Below are 20,538 nucleotides of genomic sequence, written 5' to 3' on the forward strand. Positions count from 1 at the left end.
CCATCCCCATGGAAAAGAAATGCAAAAAAGCAAAATGGCTGTCTGGGGAGGCCTTACAAATAGCTGTGAAAAGAAGAGAAGCAAAAAGCAAAGGAGAAAAGGAAAGATATAAGCATCTGAATGCAGTGTTCCAAAGAATAGCAAGAAGACATAAAAAAGCCTTCCTCAGCAATCAGTGCAAAGAAATGGAGGAAAACAACAGAATGGGAAAGACTAGAGATCTCTTCAAGAAAATTAGAGATACCAAGGGAACATTTCATGCGAAGATGGGCTCAATAAAGGACAGAAATGGTAGGGACCTAACAGAAGCAGAAGATATTAAGAAGAGGTGGCAAGAATACACATTTCTGTGTATTAAGTACAAAAAAGATCTTCATGACCCAGATAATCACGATGGTGTGATCACTGATCTAGAGCCAGACATCCTAGAATGTGAGAAGTCAAGTGGGCCTTAGAAAGCATCACTACAAACAAAGTTGGTGGAGGTGATAGAATTCCAGTTGAGCTATTTCAAATCCTGAAAGATGATGCTGTGAAAGTGCTGCACTCAATATGCCAGCAAATTTGGAAAACTCAGCAGTGGCCACAGGACTGGAAAAGGTCAGTTTTCATTCCAATCCCAAGAAAAGGCAATGCCAAAGAATGCTCAAACTACCACACAATTGGACTCATCTCACATGCTAGTAAAGTAATGCTCAAAATTCTCCAAGCTGGGCTTCAGCAGTACATGAACCGTGGACTTCCTGATGTTGAAGCTGGTTTTAGAAAAGGCAGAGGAACCAGAGATCAAATTGCCAACATCTGCTGGATCATGGAAAAAGCAAGAGAGTTCCAGAAAAACATCTATTTCTGCTTTATTGACTATGCCAAAGCCTTTGACTGTGTGGATCACAATAAACTGTGGGAAATTCTGAAAGAGATGGGAATACCAGACCACCTGATCTGCCTCTTGAGAAATCTGTATGCAGGTCAGGAAGCAACAGTTAGAACTGGACATGGAACAACAGACTGGTTCCAAATAGGAAAAGGAGTACGTCAAGGCTGTATATTGTCACTCTGCTTATTTAACTTCTATGCAGAGGACATCATGAGAAACGCTGGACTGGAAGAAGCACAAGCTGGAATCAAGATTGCCAGGAGAAATATCAATCACCTCAGATATGCAGATGACACCACCCTTATGGCAGAAAGTGAAGAGGAACTCAAAAGCCTCTTGATGAAAGTGAAAGAGGAGAGTGAAAAAGTTAGCTTAAAGCTCAACATTCAGAAAACGAAGATCATGACATCTGGTCCCATCACTTTATGGGAAATAGATGGGGAAACAGTGGAAACAGTGTCAGACTTTATTTTTCTGGGCTCCAAAATCACTGCAGATGGTGACTGCAGCCATCAAATTAAAAGACGCTTACTCCTCGGAAGGAAAGTTATGACCAACCTAGATAGCATATTGAAAAGCAGAGACATAACTTTGCCAACAAAGGTCCATCTAGTCAAGGCTATGGTTTTTCCTGTGGTCATGTATGGATGTGAGAGTTGGACTGTGAAGAAGGCTGTGTGCCAAAGAATTGATGCTTTTGAACTGTGGTTCTTGAGAGTCCCTGGACTGCAAGGAGATCCAACCAGTCCATTCTGAAGGAGATCAGTCCTGGGTGTCCTTTGGAAGGAATGATGCTAAAGCTGAAACTTCAATACTTTGGCCACCTCATGCGAAGAGTTGACTCATTGGAAAAGACTCTGATGCTGGGAGGGATTGGGGGCAGGAGGAGAAGGGGACGACAGAGGATGAGATGGCTGGATGGCATCACTGACTTGATGGACATGAGTCTGAGTGAACTCCGGGAGTTGGTGATGGACAGGGAGGCCTGGCATGCTGCTATTCATGGGGTCACAAAGAATCGGACACGACTGAGCAACTGAACTGAACTGAACAGAAGCAGAAGATATTAAGAAGAGGTGGCAAGAATACACAGAAGAACTATACAAAAAAGATCTTCATGACCCAGATAACCATGACGGTGTGATCACTCACCTAGAACTAGACATCCTGGAGTGTGAAGTCAAGTGGGCCTTAGGAAGCATCACGATGCACAAAGTTAGTGGTGGTGATGGAATTCCAGTTGAGCTATTTCAAATCCTAAAAGATGATGCTGTGCAAGTTTTGCACTCAATATGCCAGCAAATTTGGAAAACCAATCAGTAGCCACAGAACTGGAAAAGGTCAGTTTTCATTCCAATCCCAAGAAAAGGTAATGCCAAAGAATGCTCAAACTACCGCACAATTGCATTTGTCTCACACACTAGCAAAGTAATGCTCAAAATTCTCCAAGCCAGGCTTCAACAGTACATGAACCATGAACTTCCAGATGTTCAAGCTGGATTTAGAAAAAGCATAGGAACCAGAGATCAAAGTGCTAACATCTGCTGGGTCATCAAAAAGGCAAGAGTTCCAGAAAAACATCTATTTCTGCTTTATTGACTATGCCAAAGCCTTTGTGTGGATCACAACAAACTGTGGAAAGTTCTTAAAGAGATAGGAACATCAGACCACCTGACCTGCCTCTTGAGAAATCTGTATGCAGGTTAAGAAGCAACAGTTAGAACAGACTGGTTCCAAATTGGGAAAGGAGTACGTCGAGGCTGTATATTATTACCCTGCTTATTTAACTTACATGCAGAGTACCTCATGAGAAATGCTGGACTGGAAGAAGCAGAAGCTGAAATCAAGATTGCTGGGAGAAATAACAAGAACCTTAGATATGCAGATGACACCACCCTTATGGCAGAAAGTGAAGAGGAACTCAAAAGCCTCTTGATGAAAGTGAAAGAGCAGAGTGAAAAAGTTGGCTTAAAGCTCAACATTCAGAAAACTAAGATCATGACATCTGGTCCCATCACTTCATGGCAAATAGATGGGGAAACAATGGAAACAGTGACAGATTTTATTTTGGGGGGCTCCAAAATCACTGCAGATGGTGGCTGCAGCCATGCAATTAAAAGACACTTGCTCCTTGGAAGAAAAGTTATGACCAACCTAGACAGCATATTAAAAAGCAGAGACATTACTTTGCCAACAAAGGTCCATCTAATCAAAGCTTTGGTTTTCCCAGTGGTCATGTATGGATGGAGAGTTGGACTCTAAAGCAATCTGAGCACCGAAAAATTGACGCTTTTGAACTGTGGTGTTGGAGAAGACTGTTGAGAGTCCCTTGGACTGCAAGGAGATATAACCAGTCCATCCTAAAGGAAATCAGTCCTGAATATTCAGTGGAAGGACTGATGCTGAAGCTGAAACTCCAATACTTTGGCCACGTGATGCAAAGAACTCACTCATTGGAAAAGACTCTGATGCTGGGCAAGATTGAAGGCAGGAGGAGGAGATGACAGAGGATGAGATGGTTGGATAGCATCACCAACTCAATAGATATGAGTTTGAGTAAGCTCCAGGAGTTGCTGATGTACAGAGAAGCCTGGTATGCTTCAGTCCATGGGGTTGCAAGGAGTCAGACACGACTGAGTGACTGAACTGAACTAACCATTATATCTACTACTGTGGGTAAGAATCCCTTAGAATAAATGGAGTAGGCCTCAGTCAACAAAAGAGTCCAAAATGCAGTACTTGGGTGCAATCTTAAAAATGCCAGAATGATCTCAGTTTTTTCCCTGGCAAACATTTCAATATCAGACTAATCCATGTCTGTGTCTCAACCACTGATGCTGAAGAAGCTGAAGTTGACCAGTTACATTAAGACCTACAAGACCTTCTAGAATGATGACAAAAAAAAAAAAAAAAAGATGTCCTTTTCATCATAGGGGATGGGAATGCAAAAGTAGGAAGTCAAGAGATACCTGGAGTAACAGGGAAGTTTGGCTTTGGAGTACAAAATGAAGCAGGTCAAAGGCTAACAGAGTTTTGCCAAGAGAAAGCACTGGTCATAGCAAACACCCTCTTCCAACAACACGAAGGATGACTCTACACATGGACATCACCAGATGGCCAAAACCAAAATCAGATTGATTATATTCTTTGCAGCCAAAGATGGAGCTCTATACAGTCAGCAAAAACAAGACCAGGAGCTGACCGTGGCTCAGATGATGAACTCCTTATTGCCCAATTCAGACTTAAATGGAAAAAAGTAGGGAAATTCGGGTATAACCTAAATTCAGTAGGTCATTCAAGTATAACCAAAATCAAACCCCTCATGATATTACAGTGTAAATGACCAATAGATGCAAGGGGATCAGTTCTGATAGACGAGTGCCTGAAGAACTACGGACAGAGGATTGTAACGTTGTTCAGGAGGCAGTGACCAAAACCATCCCCAAGAAAAAGAAATGCAAGAAGGCAATGTGGTTGTCTGAGGCGGCCTTACAAATAGCTGATAAAAGATGAGGAGCAGAAAGCAAGGGAGAAAGGGAAATGGCAAACCATTTTCCTCCTGTCTTGGAGGAGGACATGGAAAACCACTCCACTGTTCTTGCTGTGAGAACCCCATGAACAGTACGAAGAGCTACAATGAATTCTGTAGAAAAGCAGACGTCTCAACTGTGCTTTGAATTTCAGTTGAGTCTTCCAGAAACATGACCATAATAACTACGGACGTCGTGTGTGTATTCCTCACCGAGCATGGAGCAGGGAGTCCCCTCATGAACCTTGTCTGGACATGACCAGGAAGGCGGTGGCCCTCAGCTGTCAGTGATGAGAACAGATCCCTCCTCTGCAGCTCCCAGGTTGAAGACCTGCTCTTCCACAAGGCACGGATGAAACATGAGCACGTCTGGCCCTGCTGGACAAGCAGGGCATTCACCCACCAGCCTTCTTAAGGAAAGACATAAATGATCCCTGTTACACGTGTGGTCAGGGCTGTCCCTGGCTCCATCATGTCCTCCCATTTCCTGCAGTTTCCTCTCCCACCGTCTAGCCGCTCCGAGAGCCGGTCTCGTCCCTGCTCACAAATGGCCGCACTAGCCCCGCTGAAACAGAACCGCTGGGGCAGCAGGGGCCAGGGAGATCGCAGCTCTCCTAAGTCCAGGGCACTGGGAGGTCTTCATGGCCTTGATGCCTGGGGCCTTGCCACCGCAGAGGTAGGTGTGTGGCATGGGCTGCAGGGAGCTGGCCCCAGGAGGGCAGCGTGGGGCTCCCTGTGACGGGCCTCTCAGGCGAGCAAGGCCCCCTCTGCACTGCAGGGATTTTCTTGCTAGGCCCACTTCTCCCCGTTCTGTCCAGGCCGAGGCAGCTGGGGCCCGGGTGGAGGATGTCTGAATAGCTGGTCTCCCCCTAGAAATGCTTCTCCAGGTGACAGGCAGCAAGCAGGGCTCAGGGCTTGGACCCCATCACCTGGAGGGGCCCCGAGGCCCCAGGTGGCTCGTAGCCTGGGCGGGTCCTCTGCCGCAGGCCTGCTCCCAGGAAGACGGTGCCTCGGTCCAGGGCTAGCCCTCTGAGGAGCGGGAAGAGTGAGCCCCAACTGTCGGGGCGGCAGCCGGCCTGCTGCCATCAAAGCCCCTCGGTGCTCCGGGAGGCTGTGCACTGGGCCTTGGTGTCAGCTCTGTCCAGAAGCGCCTCTGGCTAGGCCAGCCCAAGCTCTCCCTGTCAGCCCCAGGTCTCCTTGATGACAGAGAAGCAGAGACCCTGGTCCTGTGAGCCTCTCGTCACCTCCCCAAGCTGGAAACACACATGGAGCCTCAGGTCCCTGGAAGGACACAGAGGCTCAGCCAGCAGCCGCCACCTGGAGACAGTCTCCACTCAGCTGACATTGACAAAGCCCTCGGTAACATGCAGACTGGATCCCATTAACTTGATCTTTTTCCACTGTTTTTTTTAACAGCTTTATAGAGGCATAACTCACATACCATAAAATTCACCTATTTTAAGAACGCAACTTAATGACTTTTCACCAGTTGACAGAGTCGTGCAGCAATCCAACGCTAGAACATTCCCCCTTCCCCAAGGGACCCCTCCTGCCCTCTGGCCATCACCCCACCCCCACCACCCACCCAGCCCCTGACAACCACTAACTGCCTTCTGCCTCTCTGGCTTTGAAACTCTGAATGTTTCAAATAAAGGCGTCCCTGCAAAGCATGCTCTTTCTCCTAGCGGCTTTGTCCATGCAGTGTCACATTTCAGGCCTCACCCGTGCCGTGTCGAGTTATCGGGGTGTCAGGGACTCCGGGGGCCCCCCTTGGCTGCTTGAACGCCTCTGTGCAGGGGTTTGTGTGCACGTGTGCTTCCATTTCACTCGAGTGTAAACCTAGGGGTGGAACTCCCGGGTCACGGGTGACTCGCTGTCTACGGAACAGCTGCCCGTTTCCATTGCCATCATCCGCAACCAGGAGTCCAGCTTCTCCACATCCATGCCAACACTTGTTACTGTCTGAGTCTGTTTTCAACCACTCCGGTGGGAGCTCACTAACCTTCTTTGTAGCAGATTGTGACACGCCTCACAGCTGCTCCCAGCACCCCGATTCAGCACACTGTCACCATGGGGTCCCCAGGTCACAGTCCCCGCCCTGGAGAGTAGCGTCTAGCTCCCAGCCTTCTCACGCCAGGTCCCCAGTACCTGTTCACGTTGTTGGGACATTTGTGTTGCTGCTGCTGAAACACACCTGACCAGGCCGGCCACCCAAGATCTTCAGCTGTCAGCCGTGCTGGCAGATAATGACCCAGTGCCCAGACCTAGTATCACTGCCAAAGAGTTCACGGGGTCACAAGCTGTCATGCGTGTCCTGTGGCTCATCTAACGGGGGGCTCGCTCCCCATTTGACCAGAGGCTGTACAGGTAGTGCAGGAAGGGACCCCATGTCTATACGGAGGACACATCCACTCCCTGCCCCCTGGGCTCCAGGCAGTTGCTGCCTTGGGTCCCACCAAGCTGCAGGGCCATGCTGCTAGATGGGGACACAGGGGCATTGGCCAGGTCGAGTTCCAGCTTGTAGTCCTGCGAGGTTGCACCCCTAGACCAGGGTGGCCAGGGGAGATGGGCTGCCTGGGGCTTGCGGGCAGGGGTGCAGGAGTGTCCACTGGCAAGCTTGTGCCCATAAACACCTGATGGTGATGCAGGCCAGCAGGGCCTCCGGTCCACCATCTGGTTCCTGTTCAGTCATAAAGCTGGGAGAAACATCACTCGGTGGAGGGACCGTCACACAGGCGGCCCTGAGCATCCAGACAGGGCAGGTCTGGGGCCTGCATCCAGTCAGGGTCCCGGCAGATGGCACCCATCCTCCCTGGGGGTCGCCGAGGAGGGAGAGAGGCCGTGCCCCAGGGTCCACAGGGCTTCAGCTTCGCAGGCCCCACCCTCCCGGTGCCTTCCAACAATTCTCCCAGGAGTAGACTTGGGCAGCCCTCCTCCCTGCACAGGGCGGCTGCTGAAATGACTGTGGGTTTGGGGGGAGCAGGCGGGCAGGGCTCCATGGAAGGAGAGAGGCAGAAACACCCGTCAGCGAGGCTCACATGTCCAGGAAGTGACACTGCCAAACCCAGAGCAGCTGCCCGGCGTTCGCTCATCCCGAGGCTTCTGTCGTTGCACAAAGCAATTCTGTGCTTGCCACACTCTTGTGTGTACCTTTAAGAAAATTCTCATTCGGGGGGTAAAGATTATGCAGGTTCATTAAAAAGGGTTCCAGACCTGCAGAAACACTTAAGAAATAGCAGGAGGTATTTGTAATGTGCACAGTTGCTAGAATAGAAAAGGATTTTCTCTACATCAGCAAGAAAGGGGCAGCTCTGCCAGCCAGAAAGGGGCTGAGAACGCAGTGGGCAACTCGGGAGAAACCCGAGGTCAGTGTGAAGCAGAGTCCTGAAGGCGGAGCCCGTGGGACACTGGCCTCGGGAGCAGGGCTCTGCGGGGAGCAGCAGTCAGGGAGGGGACTGGCCCGGCGCGTAGGGTGGGCTGCGCTGGGGAGCAGCCCAGATCGCCACGTGCAGACCGAGCAGGCAGATCCAAGCGGCTGCCCGGCAGAGGGCTGGATCCCAGACAGGCCTCGAGCTTGGGTGGCAAGTGGGTCTGCTTCACGTGATGGACGCTCCCCCACCCCAGACGGGTGAGCAAGACTCCTGTCTGCTGTAAAGATCCATCACTGCCTGGCAGAAGTGCCAGGCTGCGTTCCAATAAAGCATTATTTACAAACACGGGTGGTGAGTCATCCCGCGGGCCACAGTCAGCTGACCCCTGATCTAGAGCATCACCCATCCCCAGGACCAGGGAAGCGATTCTCTCATCAGGGGGGCCCTTCTGCCTTGGACATGCTGTGTCCCCTCTTCTCCCGGCCTGGTGGGGTCGGGTGCCCAGCGGAGGGGTGCCTCTGCTGTGAGGCACAGGAGGGTGGGGAGAGCAGACCTTGGTGACGTTGGCGTCGACCAGCAATGCCTGGCCCGTCAGCCAGCTCTTCCTCTGACATGCTTCCCACAGAGCTTCACACAGCTTCATGAGGAGACAGGCCCCCTCTGGGGACAAGAGAACCTGCAGAAAGAAAGTCAGGTCAGGTCTCCCCTGGGAGACATAGAAAATGGAACACATTGGAGACTTTATTCTACTCACTCTAAGAATCAGACTGGTTCAAAGAGAACCCAGGGAACTGACGCTGATGGACCCGGGTTGATGGGCTGAGGACGCTGTGCGTGGAGGTGGCAGTGAGCGGTCCTGAGCAGCCACGGACGGCGGGGAGCGGGACGCGCCTGGGAAACAGCCCAAAGCTGTGACGGCGAGAATCAGGGGACCTGGGCCGTGTTCTCTGGACAACATACCCTTGAGTATTGAAGCGGGAACACCCTGCTCAGCTGCGGGCTGTCCTCGCAGCCTTGCCTGAGTGTCCATCCCCACAGAAGGAATTGGCACCACCAGTTCCCCTGGGGCAGGTGCACACAGCGAGGACAGACCTTAAATACACAGCGGGGGTGAAACATCCAGGAAGCAGAAGGGGCCAAGGATCCCGTAGCCATGTGTGTGCATCAAAATGCACACACACAACACACACAGCACAGATGTGCACACAAAACACACACGGCACAGATGTGCACACAACACACACGCAGCACAGGTGTGCACACAACACACACGCAGCACAGGTGTGCACACAACACACAGCACAGATGTACACACAACACACAATATAGATGTGCACACAACACACGGCACAGATGTGCACACAACACACATGCAGCACAGGTGTGCACACAACACACAGCACAGATGTACACACAACACACAATATAGATGTGCACACAACACACAGCACAGATGTGCACACAACACACACGGCACAGATGTGCATACAACACACAGCACAGATGTGCACACAACACACAATACAGATGTGCACACAACACACAGCACAGGTGTGCACACAACACACACGGCACAGATGTGCACACAACACACAGCACAGATGTGCACACAACACACAATACAGATGTGCACACAACACGCAGCACAGATGTGCACACAACACACATGGCACAGATGTGCACACAACACACAGCACAGATGTGCACAAAACACACAATACAGATGTGCACACAACACACAATACAGATGTACACACAACACAGATGTGCACACAACACACACACGGCACAGATGTCCACACAACACACAATACAGATGTGCACACAACACACAGCACAGGTGTGCACACAACACACACATGCAGCACAGATATGCACACAACACACAATACAGATGTACACACGGCACAGATGTGCACACAACACACAGCACAGGTGTGCACACAACACACATGGCACAGATGTGCACACAACACACAATACAGATGTGCACACAACACACAATACAGATGTACACACAACACAGATGTGCACACAACACACACACGGCACAGATGTGCACACAACACACACAGCACAGATGTCCACACAACACACAATATAGATGTGCACACAACACAGCACAGGTGTGCACACAACACACACACGCAGCACAGATATGCACACAACACACAATACAGATGTACACATGGCACAGATGTGCACACAACACATGTGGCACAGATGTACACACAACACACAGCACAGATGTGCACACAACACACACGGCACAGATGTGCACACAACACACAATACAGATGTGCACACAACACACACACGGCACAGATGTGCTCAGCACAGGAGCATGGCCCCTTTTGCTCGGGTGACTCAGGACATAAAAACGTCAGCAAATGACTGAGGAGGGCTGTGGTACAGCCGTGACTGCGGGCCCGGAACGAGAGCCTGGTCACCTCGATCCCTGGTGTCAGACATCCCTCCACGCCATCCACACCACAGAACCACGTGGGGAAGAAGGGAAACCGGCCAAGTTCTTCTCTTCAGCAAGACCGCCATTAACATAAGTGAGCCTGATACGCTGAAGTGTGTACCAATAGGAGGGCAGCTGCACTCTCGTAAAATGGAATCTTACTATGGATGCTCTCAACACTTTAAAATATATTTAATTTCACTTAACATCAGTTTTAACATAACAAGCAGAACTACTGCATTTTCTAAACATGAAATACTTCCGTTATCACAACAGTCGGTCCCTTGTTATTGATTCATGCACGTATTTATGGCTGTGCCAGCTCTTGGTTGCTGCGTGCGGGCCTTCTCTAGCCGCAGGGAGCAGGGGCCGCTCTAGTTGTGAGCAGGCTGTAGGGTGAGCAGGCTCAGTTGTTGTGGCACGCACTTTTAGTTGCCCTGGGGCACGTGCCCATCTACCAGACCAGGCATCGAACACGTGTCCCCTGCTTTGGCAGGCTGTCTCCCAACCACTGTACTACCAGCGAAGTCTGGCAGTCTGTACTTCTGATTAAAAAAAAAAATCCCTTGAAATGGGAAAAAAACCCTAAAATGGCTTTGTATTTTGAAAGATCACATCATGTATGCACACACACACACGCACACACACACACACACACACCCTGTATGTGTACACAGAGCCACTACACACATTCATGCAGATGTACACATACGCATACAGGTGTATGCATGCACACTCACACGTGTACACCCCACAAGTGTACACACGGCCACGACACGTGTGCACACGCATGCATGTACATGCACCCCCCACAGGTACACTTTTTCTGCTCCATTTGCTGGGTGCATTACTTCAAGAGCACCAGTTATCCTTATGTTGGGTTGTCTTGTTTATTCTTAATGTGATTTAGGTTTACAAAACTCATAATAAACACCTCTTGTTTTACTTCATTTACTGGGTCATCTGAAACCTTTCTGAGGCCAGTGGCTCCCACACAGTGGCCTCGGCGTCACGTTGAAGGCCTGTCGGTCCACAGGCTGCTGGCCCCGCCCTTCTGAGAATCTGAGTTTGTGACAGAATGCTGACACCGTGGGCCCAGGGACCACGCTCTGAGAACACAGCTCTGTGTCAACGGCTCGATTTCCACCTTGTCCGTTTTGCTCTTCGCTGTCTGTAATTCATTTGCTGGTTCTTTATTGACACTGTCTGGTTTCAGTTTGTTTTCTGACGTCTGGAGTCCAGTTTTCAGATCTTAGCCTTTTGTATATTTTTGATGTTTATCTCCCGAGTCCCTGTTCTTATCAAATCCCTTGGGCAGAGGGTGGGACGAGACTTGGTTCTGTTCGCTGGCTGTTTATCCCAAGTCGGCCTTGTAGTCATCTTGCTATGACCCTATCCTGTGCACTGAGTCACTTATTTTCCTGTGGCTATTTGCACACCCCTGGCCTCCCCACACCTTCCCATCTTGTTCAAGCCTGAGCGACTGTCCACGTGTCCGTGTGTTGGTAACCCTCGTCCCTCAAAGCCTGGCGATGGTTTGCTTTCCCATCGGAGGCACGAATACTTGTGTTCTGGACGCCATGGGAAGCTCGGGGAGGGGGGTGCTGGTGGCAGAAGGGAGGTCTAGGAGGAGGGGTGTTGTTAGAAGCAGCCTAGCCTTGCTTCCTCCTGCAATCTGTGAGATGTCCTGGACTCACAGGGGGAGGGCAGTGTGTACAGTCCTGGATCCTGGGCCCACGGCTGGTGTGCCTGGAGCCACCATGCCCTCCTGGGAGGGTCAGCCCACAGCCACCCCGTTTCTGCTGTTCCATGACTTCCCAGGGTCAGTATGTGCAGATGAATCAGGGCTCCTGGCCCCCAGTCACTGGCTGGCATGGCTCTGGGGCAGGGGGCGGCCCAGGGACCATGCGGTCTGTGCCTCTGATCCGCGGGGGAGCTGTCCCCTCCTTGCTCAGCACCCAGTGTCTGAAGCTTGTGTTCTTGCTTGTTTTTTGCTGGGATTCTTCTCTGATTTTTCCTAGTTATTTCCTTTCTATTCATCCTGGGGGCAGGAGATTCTGCCTCACCACTGTCTCTGACATTCTCTTCGAATATCCACAAGCAGGGACGACTCTTGGTCCCATAAGAACATACCTGACTTGGGGGACGCTAGGAACGTCCATGAGAAGGAGCACCTTGGTGCTTTCGGAGCCAGAGTGCCCGAAATCCAGGTCAGAAAAACAGGAACATCAAGACCAAGGAGGGAGATGTCCCCCTGGCAGGTTCCGGATCTGCCAGCGCCCTCCCGGACGGGACACACGCTCTGTGGCAAGCAAGGTGCTTCTCGGGTGCCCTCCGGCTGTTGAAGCCCGGGCGGGTGGGCTAAACAACGATGCCGGCAGAACCTGGAACAGCCCGGGCACATAGCTGCCCCGGCACGGCCCTCACCCGCCCGCCCTCCTCCACGCCCGTCCCTTCGGACCTCACACCCGCTCTGCAGCCACACCGACCTTCCAAACACACCACAGGTCCTGTCCCTCCTGGGAATGGGCTCCCGGGCGCCCAGCACGCCCGCCCTCCCTGCCGTGGACCCCTTCCTGGATGCCGGCCCATCTGGGGACCACCCACGCCCCACATCGTTGCTTCAGCTTCTTACGAGTGACAGCTGGGTTCCTGTGCATCCTCCAGTCGGGCCCTGGGGCCTCGGGCCTCTGTGGGACAGGGAGCCGCCAGCCTGCGGCGGCCCTTCCTCCCCGTCACCTCTCTGTGACACCTTCCTGCCTCCTCTGCTCCTCGCTTCAGGGCTGGGGTCCCTACACGCCTTCCCAGGGATGGACCTTGGCACGTGGGTGCTTGGGGCTGGAAGCTGAGGGCGCCCTGGCAACCACAGCCAGGCGACCTCGGGCTCCAGGTCCCGGCTCCTTCCTTCCCGTGTGTCACAGGCACCCCAGCAGCCTGAGGGTGCAAGGCGGCCTTGGCTGGTCCTCCCAAGGATGCAGGGCACAGATCCAGACCCAGGCTGCTGGCAGGCTGGCCACTCCCTGCCCGGGCACTGGGTATCCTGAGGCCAGGCCTGAAGGGACCCACGACGCTGAAGCCTTTCCCATCAAGGACATAACAGGAAAGCAGCCCACGGGGTAGGGGGGCCTCTGCAGTCCCTCAGGGGTGCCCTGAGCTCCGAGGCCCAGGCTGGAGACTCGCTGTCAAGAAGCCCACAGGGTCGCACAGAGTCGGACACGACTGAAGTGACTTAGCAGCAGCAGCAGCAGCCCACAGGGCTGGGGCTTCTCTCCTACAGTAGTTCAGCCCGGGCCTGGACCAGCCAGGGAAGCGGGGCGCTCCCACCACACCAGCCTGGGAGTGTTTTTCTTCACCAGGACTGGCAGCCTGCAATTAGACGGAAGCCAGGGCTTCCCAAGAAACGGGATCAAACTCGGGGAACACGGCTCCACCACCGCCCCCTGGTGGCCCTGGGGCCGCTGTCCACTCGCAGTGGGGTCCTGGGTCTGGGCCCTGACCAGGCCCGAGGGCCGTGCTGGCTGTGGAGGGAAACGCGCTTCCCCCGTCCACGGTGCGGTGGTATCAGGGCAGGGCAGGAGGGTGGTAAACACAGCATATGCTGACGCTCCAGGTGGGCTGCGGCAGGTCCCCACGCCCGGCCCTGCCCTCCGGCGCTCCGCCTGGTTGTCACCCAGCGAAGCAGCGGGTGTGGGGAGGGCGTGCCCCTGCAGCCCGCAGGCAGTGCCGGGCGGGGGCCCTGCCCAGCTGGGGGTTGCGGTGCTGCCAGCACTCAGGCCGGGGCTCTGGGGCCTGGCGCGCCCCACTGAGCCTCCACTCTGGCCCGTGGTCCTCACGAGGTCTGCACACGGGGCACCCCGCGGGCCTGGCCCATGCCGTCATGCCATGTGGCCTGAGGCTGTCAGAGGAGCTGGTCTGCAGGTGGACAGGGGTGTGGGCCCTGGGACAGACAGGCTGCAGGCGGGGCGGGCGGGGGAGCACAGAGTGGGGGCCCCCGAGGGGACAGGGCTCTGGCCTCGGTGACACTGGGTTCTTTTTCTGGCTTTTCTTCAACTTCCATGCTGAGTCGAGGCCATCACTGCCTCCTGGAAGACCCCTGCCCCCTGAGCAGCCTCTGCACCAGGCGAGCCCCTGGAGACCCTCCTTCAAGTCACAGGGTGACTGCTCAGACTCGCCCCCAAGGATATGAGCTGCACAGGGGCAGCTGGCCTGGGTCAGGGCAGGGTCCCGGGGAGGGGAGGGCAGGGAGCCCCGGGAGGGGACACTGGGGAGGGGAGGAGCCCCGGGGACGGGGGGGTGGGGCGCAGGGCGGGCCCAGCAGCAGCATCCCCAGGCCACCCGCTGTCCTTAGATGGCCTTCCTGTTGTTGCATAGTGGGGCTCCTGCGGGAGTGTCAGGCTCCAGACGTCCACATCCTGCCCCTGGAACCCATGGCCATGACAGCACATGGTGGGTGGGGTGGGGGCCCTGCAGGTGTGACCGTGGGCCTGGAGTTGGCCACTCCGCATTTTCTGGGGCTGCATTCTCACGGGGCCCTTGGACAGAGGCTCCGGAGGGCCAGGCTCAGGGAAGGAGGCCAGGGACCCAAGGAGCGGCTGTGAGCCCTGGGACCTGGGCGGCGTCCCGAAGCTGGAAATGTCAGGGAAACGGATCCCCTGTGGACAGCTGGCCCCGAGGCCTCCTGCGAGAGGACACGGGCGTGGTTCAAGCCGCTGAGTCCCAGTCACTTGTGACGGCACCACAGGCCACTGCAGGCTCAGTGGTGACCCCATCGAGACCAGGTGGGATCAGCCCCGGGGGGCTGGGTCCCGGCTAAGACACGCTGCTGAGCGCCCCACCCTGAGGCCCTCGCCGTGACCTCATCGGGGCTGCAGCTCTGGACACTGCCCTTCTCGGGGCGTCAGCTCACCACCCCTTCCACAGGCTGGAGGCCGCTGGAGGCTGCTGCAGGCCGCGTGGACAACCTCCAGGCAGGGGCTGGGGTGTGCCCAGACCCCAGGGAAGGCTCTGCGTGGTCACAGCACTGCACTCACATGCCCGCCTCCCAACGCCTCCAGAAAGATCTCATGGAGGACACGCTGCCTCCCCAGGGATCCCGGGCCTGGGCCTGCGGTGTCCCCACGGCACCCGCAGTGGCGTCCTCTGGGGGCCGTCTCAGCCCTGAGGGGCTCCTGCCAGCCAGCTTGAGGAGCAGAGGGCACCGAGAAGTGAAAGCGGCTTTTAAGGAGGGCGTGGTGACTGAGCACAGGCCGGCCCTGCACCTTCCAGGGAAGCGGCAGAGACAGGCCCGGGCTCACCAGACAAACAAACCTGATGACACTTGCCGGAGCGGAGACGGGGGCTGTTTCATTCTAAAGCCAAGAAAAAAGCCTGGAGTCTTTCCAGTCACTTCTGACCAGGTAAAAAAATTTATCATTAGATTTTTTTTTTTTTGTACTCTCAAATGTAAATTGGTTAACTGTCAGAAAAGGCCAGAGCCAGACCAGAGATGATGCTTTTGAACTGTGGGGTTGGAGAAGATTGAGAGTCCCTTGGATTTCGAGGAGATCCAACCAGTCCATCCTAAAGGAGATCAGTCCTGGGTGTTCATTGTAAGGACTGATGCTGAAGCTGAAACTCCAATACTTTGGCCACCTCATGCGAAGAGTTGACTCATTGGAAAAGACCCTGAGGCTGGGAGGGATTGGGGGCAGGAGGAGAAGGGGATGACAAAGGATAAGATGGTTGGATGGCATCACCGACTCGATGGAGATGAGTTTGAGCTAAGTCCAGGAGATGGTGAAAGACAGGGAGGCCTGGCGTGCTGCAGCCCACGGGATCAAAAATAACTGGACACGACTGAGTAACTGAACAAGAAGACTGGACATGCCCAAGTGCACAGCATGCTGGCAGGCAGTGACTCACTGACAGGAAATCAGGGTCCTAAGTCCAGGGCTCACCCCGCCATCGCCGCCGCCTCCCAGCCACAGACGGCCACACGACCGCAGGTAAGTGGCTCACTTGCTGGCTTCATGCAGTGGGGACCTCTAGCCGGAATTCCTTCTTCATCTACATCACTTCTCTCAGCAAGATTTTCCCTCTTTACAGAAGGGATCCATTTTCATTTCGGCTTCGGCTGGTGCATTGCAGAGTCTTCTTGCTTTTTATTTCAACAGAAATGAGTTTATTAAATTCATCTCTTACGAAAGCAAGCTTCACGTTAAGTATGCAAATACTATAGACCTAAGTACGTGGAAAACCGCACTGGGAGCAGGGCTGCTCGGCAACCGCAGCGTTTGCGGGGCTGGGGGAGCAAGACCCTCTGAGAGCGTGGAGGGGCCAGAGCAGGGTGGAGGGCATTGGCTGTGCGAGGTCCAAGCCAGTGGAGACGTGCAGGCCTCCGACGGCAGAGGCCTTACAACAGCGGGACTGCGACACGGAACCTGGTGCTGGGCGCCAGCCCTCCTGGTGTGGGTCCAGCCCGCAAGGTGGACTCTGAGGGGCTGCACTGGGACCGCCTGGCCAGCTCCAGGCCCACTGCCCTCCTCCGAAGCAGCACAGCGCTGCGTCTGTGCTGGGATGCCCCGAGGCCTGCCTGGACCTCCACTTGCCCCTCTTCTCCCCACGAGGGACCCCGCATCTGCAGCTGCAGCCGGGGTCTGTGTCCTTTCTGCCCCCTGTCCAGGGCTGCAAACGGCGGCTGGGACCCAGGAGGCTAAACACACACACGCACGTATTGAAGAGCCCGCCGCCGACCAACACATGCTCCCTGCTTGCTTCTTGGTGTTGACATGTGCACCGCTAAGAACGACCAGCCCAGAAACAGGTCACTAAGGGAACAGGACACAGAGACCCCGGGCCAAACTGGTGGCCGACGGGCTTTTGACAAACAAGATGGGCTTCAGTAGGCAAGACAAGAGCACGTCTCCTTCCTGTCGTATCACAGATCCCGGCCCGAGACGAGACGAGGACAGGTAAGCAGCATCCTTGGGTCACCTGCCCCGCGTTGGGCCACACGCCTGGTCAGCGCTGGGCCCAGTGACCTGCCAGCTGGGGTGGACGTAAGGACCTGTCTGCCACCCGCTCTAAGCAGCTGGGGGCCTCACCCCCCTGGTGACAAAACCTGAGAGAAAAGGTGCGTTACGGGAAACTGACGTCTTCTTGGAGCCTCCCTCCTGGAGACACACACACATGCGCGGTTGTGACAACAGGCTTCCTCCCCGAGCCTGGGGCAGGAGAGGCTGGAAGCGCGCTGTGACCTGCCCCCGGGGTTTCTCGCGGCTGTGGGCCTTCCTGTGAGACGCAGCCGCGGTAGCTCCCTGGGCCTTCTGTGCGCGCAGAGGCTCGGACACGCGCTCTTCTGCCCAACCTCCCAGGAAAAGAAACCCCGAGCACGACGTGATCCCCTCCTCAGCCCACAGATCACACCTGCGGCCTGGAGGGAGCAGGGTCACCGGGTTAGCACTGACCGTCCTGCCCGAGGCCTGTCACTGGCCTGACTGCTGACCTCAGGCCCGCCGCCGTGACAGTGAGTGCTGGCTCCTTACGGAGCAGGGTCACCAGGTCAGCACTGACCATCCTGCCCAAGGCCCGTCACCGGCCTGCCCACTGACCTCAGGCCCACAGCTGTGACAGTGAGTGCTGGGTCCTTACAGAGCAGGGTCATAGGGTCAGCACTGACCGTCCTGCCCGAGGCCCGTCACAGGCCTGCCCACTGACCTCAGGCCCGTGGCTGTGACAGTGAGAGCAGTGAGCGCTGGCTCCTTACAGAGCAGGGTCATAGGGTCAGCACTGACCGTCCTGCCCGAGGCCCGTCACAGGCCTGCCCGCTGACCTCAGGCCTGCGGCCGTGACAGTAGGCGCAGTGAGCGCTGGCTCTTTAGGCCAAGATGCTGGCAGATAATCAGATGAGTTTCCTTCCCTTCCTCTCCTCCCCTTGCCTTCCTCTCCTCCAAGGGGTCTGTGAGGGGCTCCAGGACTGGTCCCCTGCCTGGCGCACTCACTTTTAATGACAAAAGCAGCTTTTTTGAGAAATGCCTCTGGATTCCAACCCAGAAACTGCTGGCAAACTTTTTAATCCTTAAAACCTGACCAGAGTGAGGCCAGCGAGGGCGGGAGGGCGGGGAGAGAGGGGAAGGAGGGGGCGGGTGGGCGGGTAGGCAGGCGGCGGGGCTCCTGCAGCAACCCCCGTCCAGGACTGGAGCCACAGGCCACGCGGCGAGGAAGCACCTGAACTGAGCCCGACACTGACGGGATCTCACCTCACTTACGTTTCAGCAGTCACCTGTGGCTTGGAGCGGTGTGCTGAACATGTGGAGCCCTGGGGCAGAAAACCTGACTGAGCGGTTCTGCAGCTTAACAGCTCAACTCCTGAGGAGCACACGGGGACAATTAGCCTGCAGGAAATCTCGCTTCTGTTTTCCAAGTTTCAATGGAGGTGAATAAAGAAGCGTGACTTGCTCTCACGTGACTCGTTTCTGAAAACTGGACTTTCAGGCGATGAAGGCGTAGGTACACTGATTTGTTTTTGCGGTTTACCCCACCGCCATCCTCTGCGTGAACCTCCCCTGGAAGGAAGGAGTCACGAGGTTGGCTGACCACGGTCCTCGCGGGAGACTTCCAGAGCTCTGCTACAAGTGCCCAGCTCCATATATCGGGGGGAATTTCTCCCTCCTCTGGCTATTTCCTCCGTTCTTTCTCCTTTTCCTCTAATGCGGCAACTACGTTCTAAAACACACAAAATAAGCACTTCAGGACCACCTTCAGTCCTGACACAGGTCTTAACCAAACCAAACCACACCCAAGCAAACTGTGAGCTAATGGTGTGCACACACACACATATGTGTCACGTATGTAGGCGTGCAGACGCATCACGGAGAGAGGTGCCACAAAAACAGTTTTATTTCTCGAAGTCTGAAGACACAGGCGCAGACTGGGCCCGACACAGCCGGGCTGTGGGGAAGGAGACGCTCCAGGCGGTGCCTGCTCTCTCACAGCGGATGCTGCTTGCCCAGGGACAAGCGCTGTAGAAGGAAGCTGGGCCCCCTAACTGGGGGGCTTCTGTCTGCACCCCTGCCCCCCAGCGTGAGGCTAGCGGAGTGCAGGAGCTGGGGGCCTGGGCGTGTCTTCGTCCCTGCAAGGCGGCCTCCGGGAGGCGTCACTTCAGCCAGATCCACTTGTCCCCCACGTCCTCGTTGTACCCGGCGCGGTACTTGCGGCCTGGCAGCTGTGGAACGGAGAGTGTGGTTACCAGCAGTTTACAGCAGACACACGTCCCCCGCTCACCGATAGCCTCCCTGCTCCGTCCCTCGTGCCCCAGGGCAGGGGGGCCTGCCCCTGGGGCTTCCTGCTGCAAGGGTGAGGGGCTCCTTGGGAATAAAACACGACAGGACCCCGCCCCTGGGAGCTTCCACCCTGGTGGGGCGCTATAAACACAAATACTATCAACAGCAACCCAAGCGCTGCCTTGCTGTCACGAGGGGGCCGTGGAGCCACGGGCAGAAACAGATCTGGCCCAGGGGAGCCGCAGCCACGCGGGAAGGGTGGCGGCAGGGGACGTGTCAGCCCTTCCCCCAACCCTCCCGTCTCCTGCCTGCGCCTCCCGCAGGGACCGCACGGCCGGTCGGGGCGGGGGCCCGAGGACACAGGGTGGGAAGCGGGAGCAGCCACGAAGCAGGAGCTGCAGGCACGTTTCCCCTCCCCACTCTCGTCCACGAGGCGCTCCCAGCCAACTGCCGCACAAACACGGCGCTGTAGCAGGAACAGTCTAAGACGTTGGCACGCCTTCAAGTTTATCACATCAGAAAGTAACGTTTCATCTGAATGACGGACTGCAGCCTCACGTCCAGAGAACAGAGTTCGGATCTCAGGGACGCTCTGAGAGGCTCTCCAGCCTCCATAACAGCAGCAGACCCCGCCAGGCCAGCCGCCAGCACTGCAGGACGGTCCAGGAAGGCTCTGCCGTCTTCTTTGTGAATCGGATATTAAACCACAGAGCAGAGAATAAACACGAGCAGAGTCTGGAGCCGCAGAGCCTGCCAGTCTCTAGTAACTGCACCACAGTATGCCCTCTGGCCCTCTCTGGGCAGCCCTGATTGGCCGTGGGCACCGAGTGGGGTCCCCAGATCCCAGCAGCCCTCTCAGTGGAGAGAAGTTGGCAGAGAACCCCAGGAGGTTTCCGTCTGCAGTGTTTCATAGTGAGACCCAAAACTAGCTTCTTCCTTTTTCTCACTCCATATCCCCTTTCCACCAACCTGCGCCTCCACCACCAATTCAGTTCCTCACTTGCACACCCCCTCCGTGGAGCCGTGAAGGCAGA

General features: G+C 55.3%; 1 protein-coding gene across 3 annotated transcripts in view; it reads right to left on the reverse strand.

Annotated features, from left to right (window-relative positions):
* Positions 1–19,103: 19,103 nt before the first annotated feature.
* NDUFA10 (NADH:ubiquinone oxidoreductase subunit A10) overlaps positions 19,104–20,538 on the reverse strand; it is a 38,984-nt gene continuing 37,549 nt past the window's right edge. For all 3 annotated transcript variants that reach the window (XM_070787013.1, XM_070787015.1, XM_070787014.1), the window contains one exon: positions 19,104–19,446. Coding sequence is in view for 2 of the 3 variants with exons in the window: in XM_070787014.1 (XP_070643115.1) it covers positions 19,378–19,446 (69 nt within the window). In the remaining variant the exon portion in view is untranslated. The remainder of the gene's footprint in view (positions 19,447–20,538) is intronic.

This window comes from Bos indicus, chromosome 3, assembly GCF_029378745.1.
Source record: "Bos indicus isolate NIAB-ARS_2022 breed Sahiwal x Tharparkar chromosome 3, NIAB-ARS_B.indTharparkar_mat_pri_1.0, whole genome shotgun sequence".
NCBI classification, from domain to species: Eukaryota; Metazoa; Chordata; class Mammalia; order Artiodactyla; family Bovidae; genus Bos; species Bos indicus.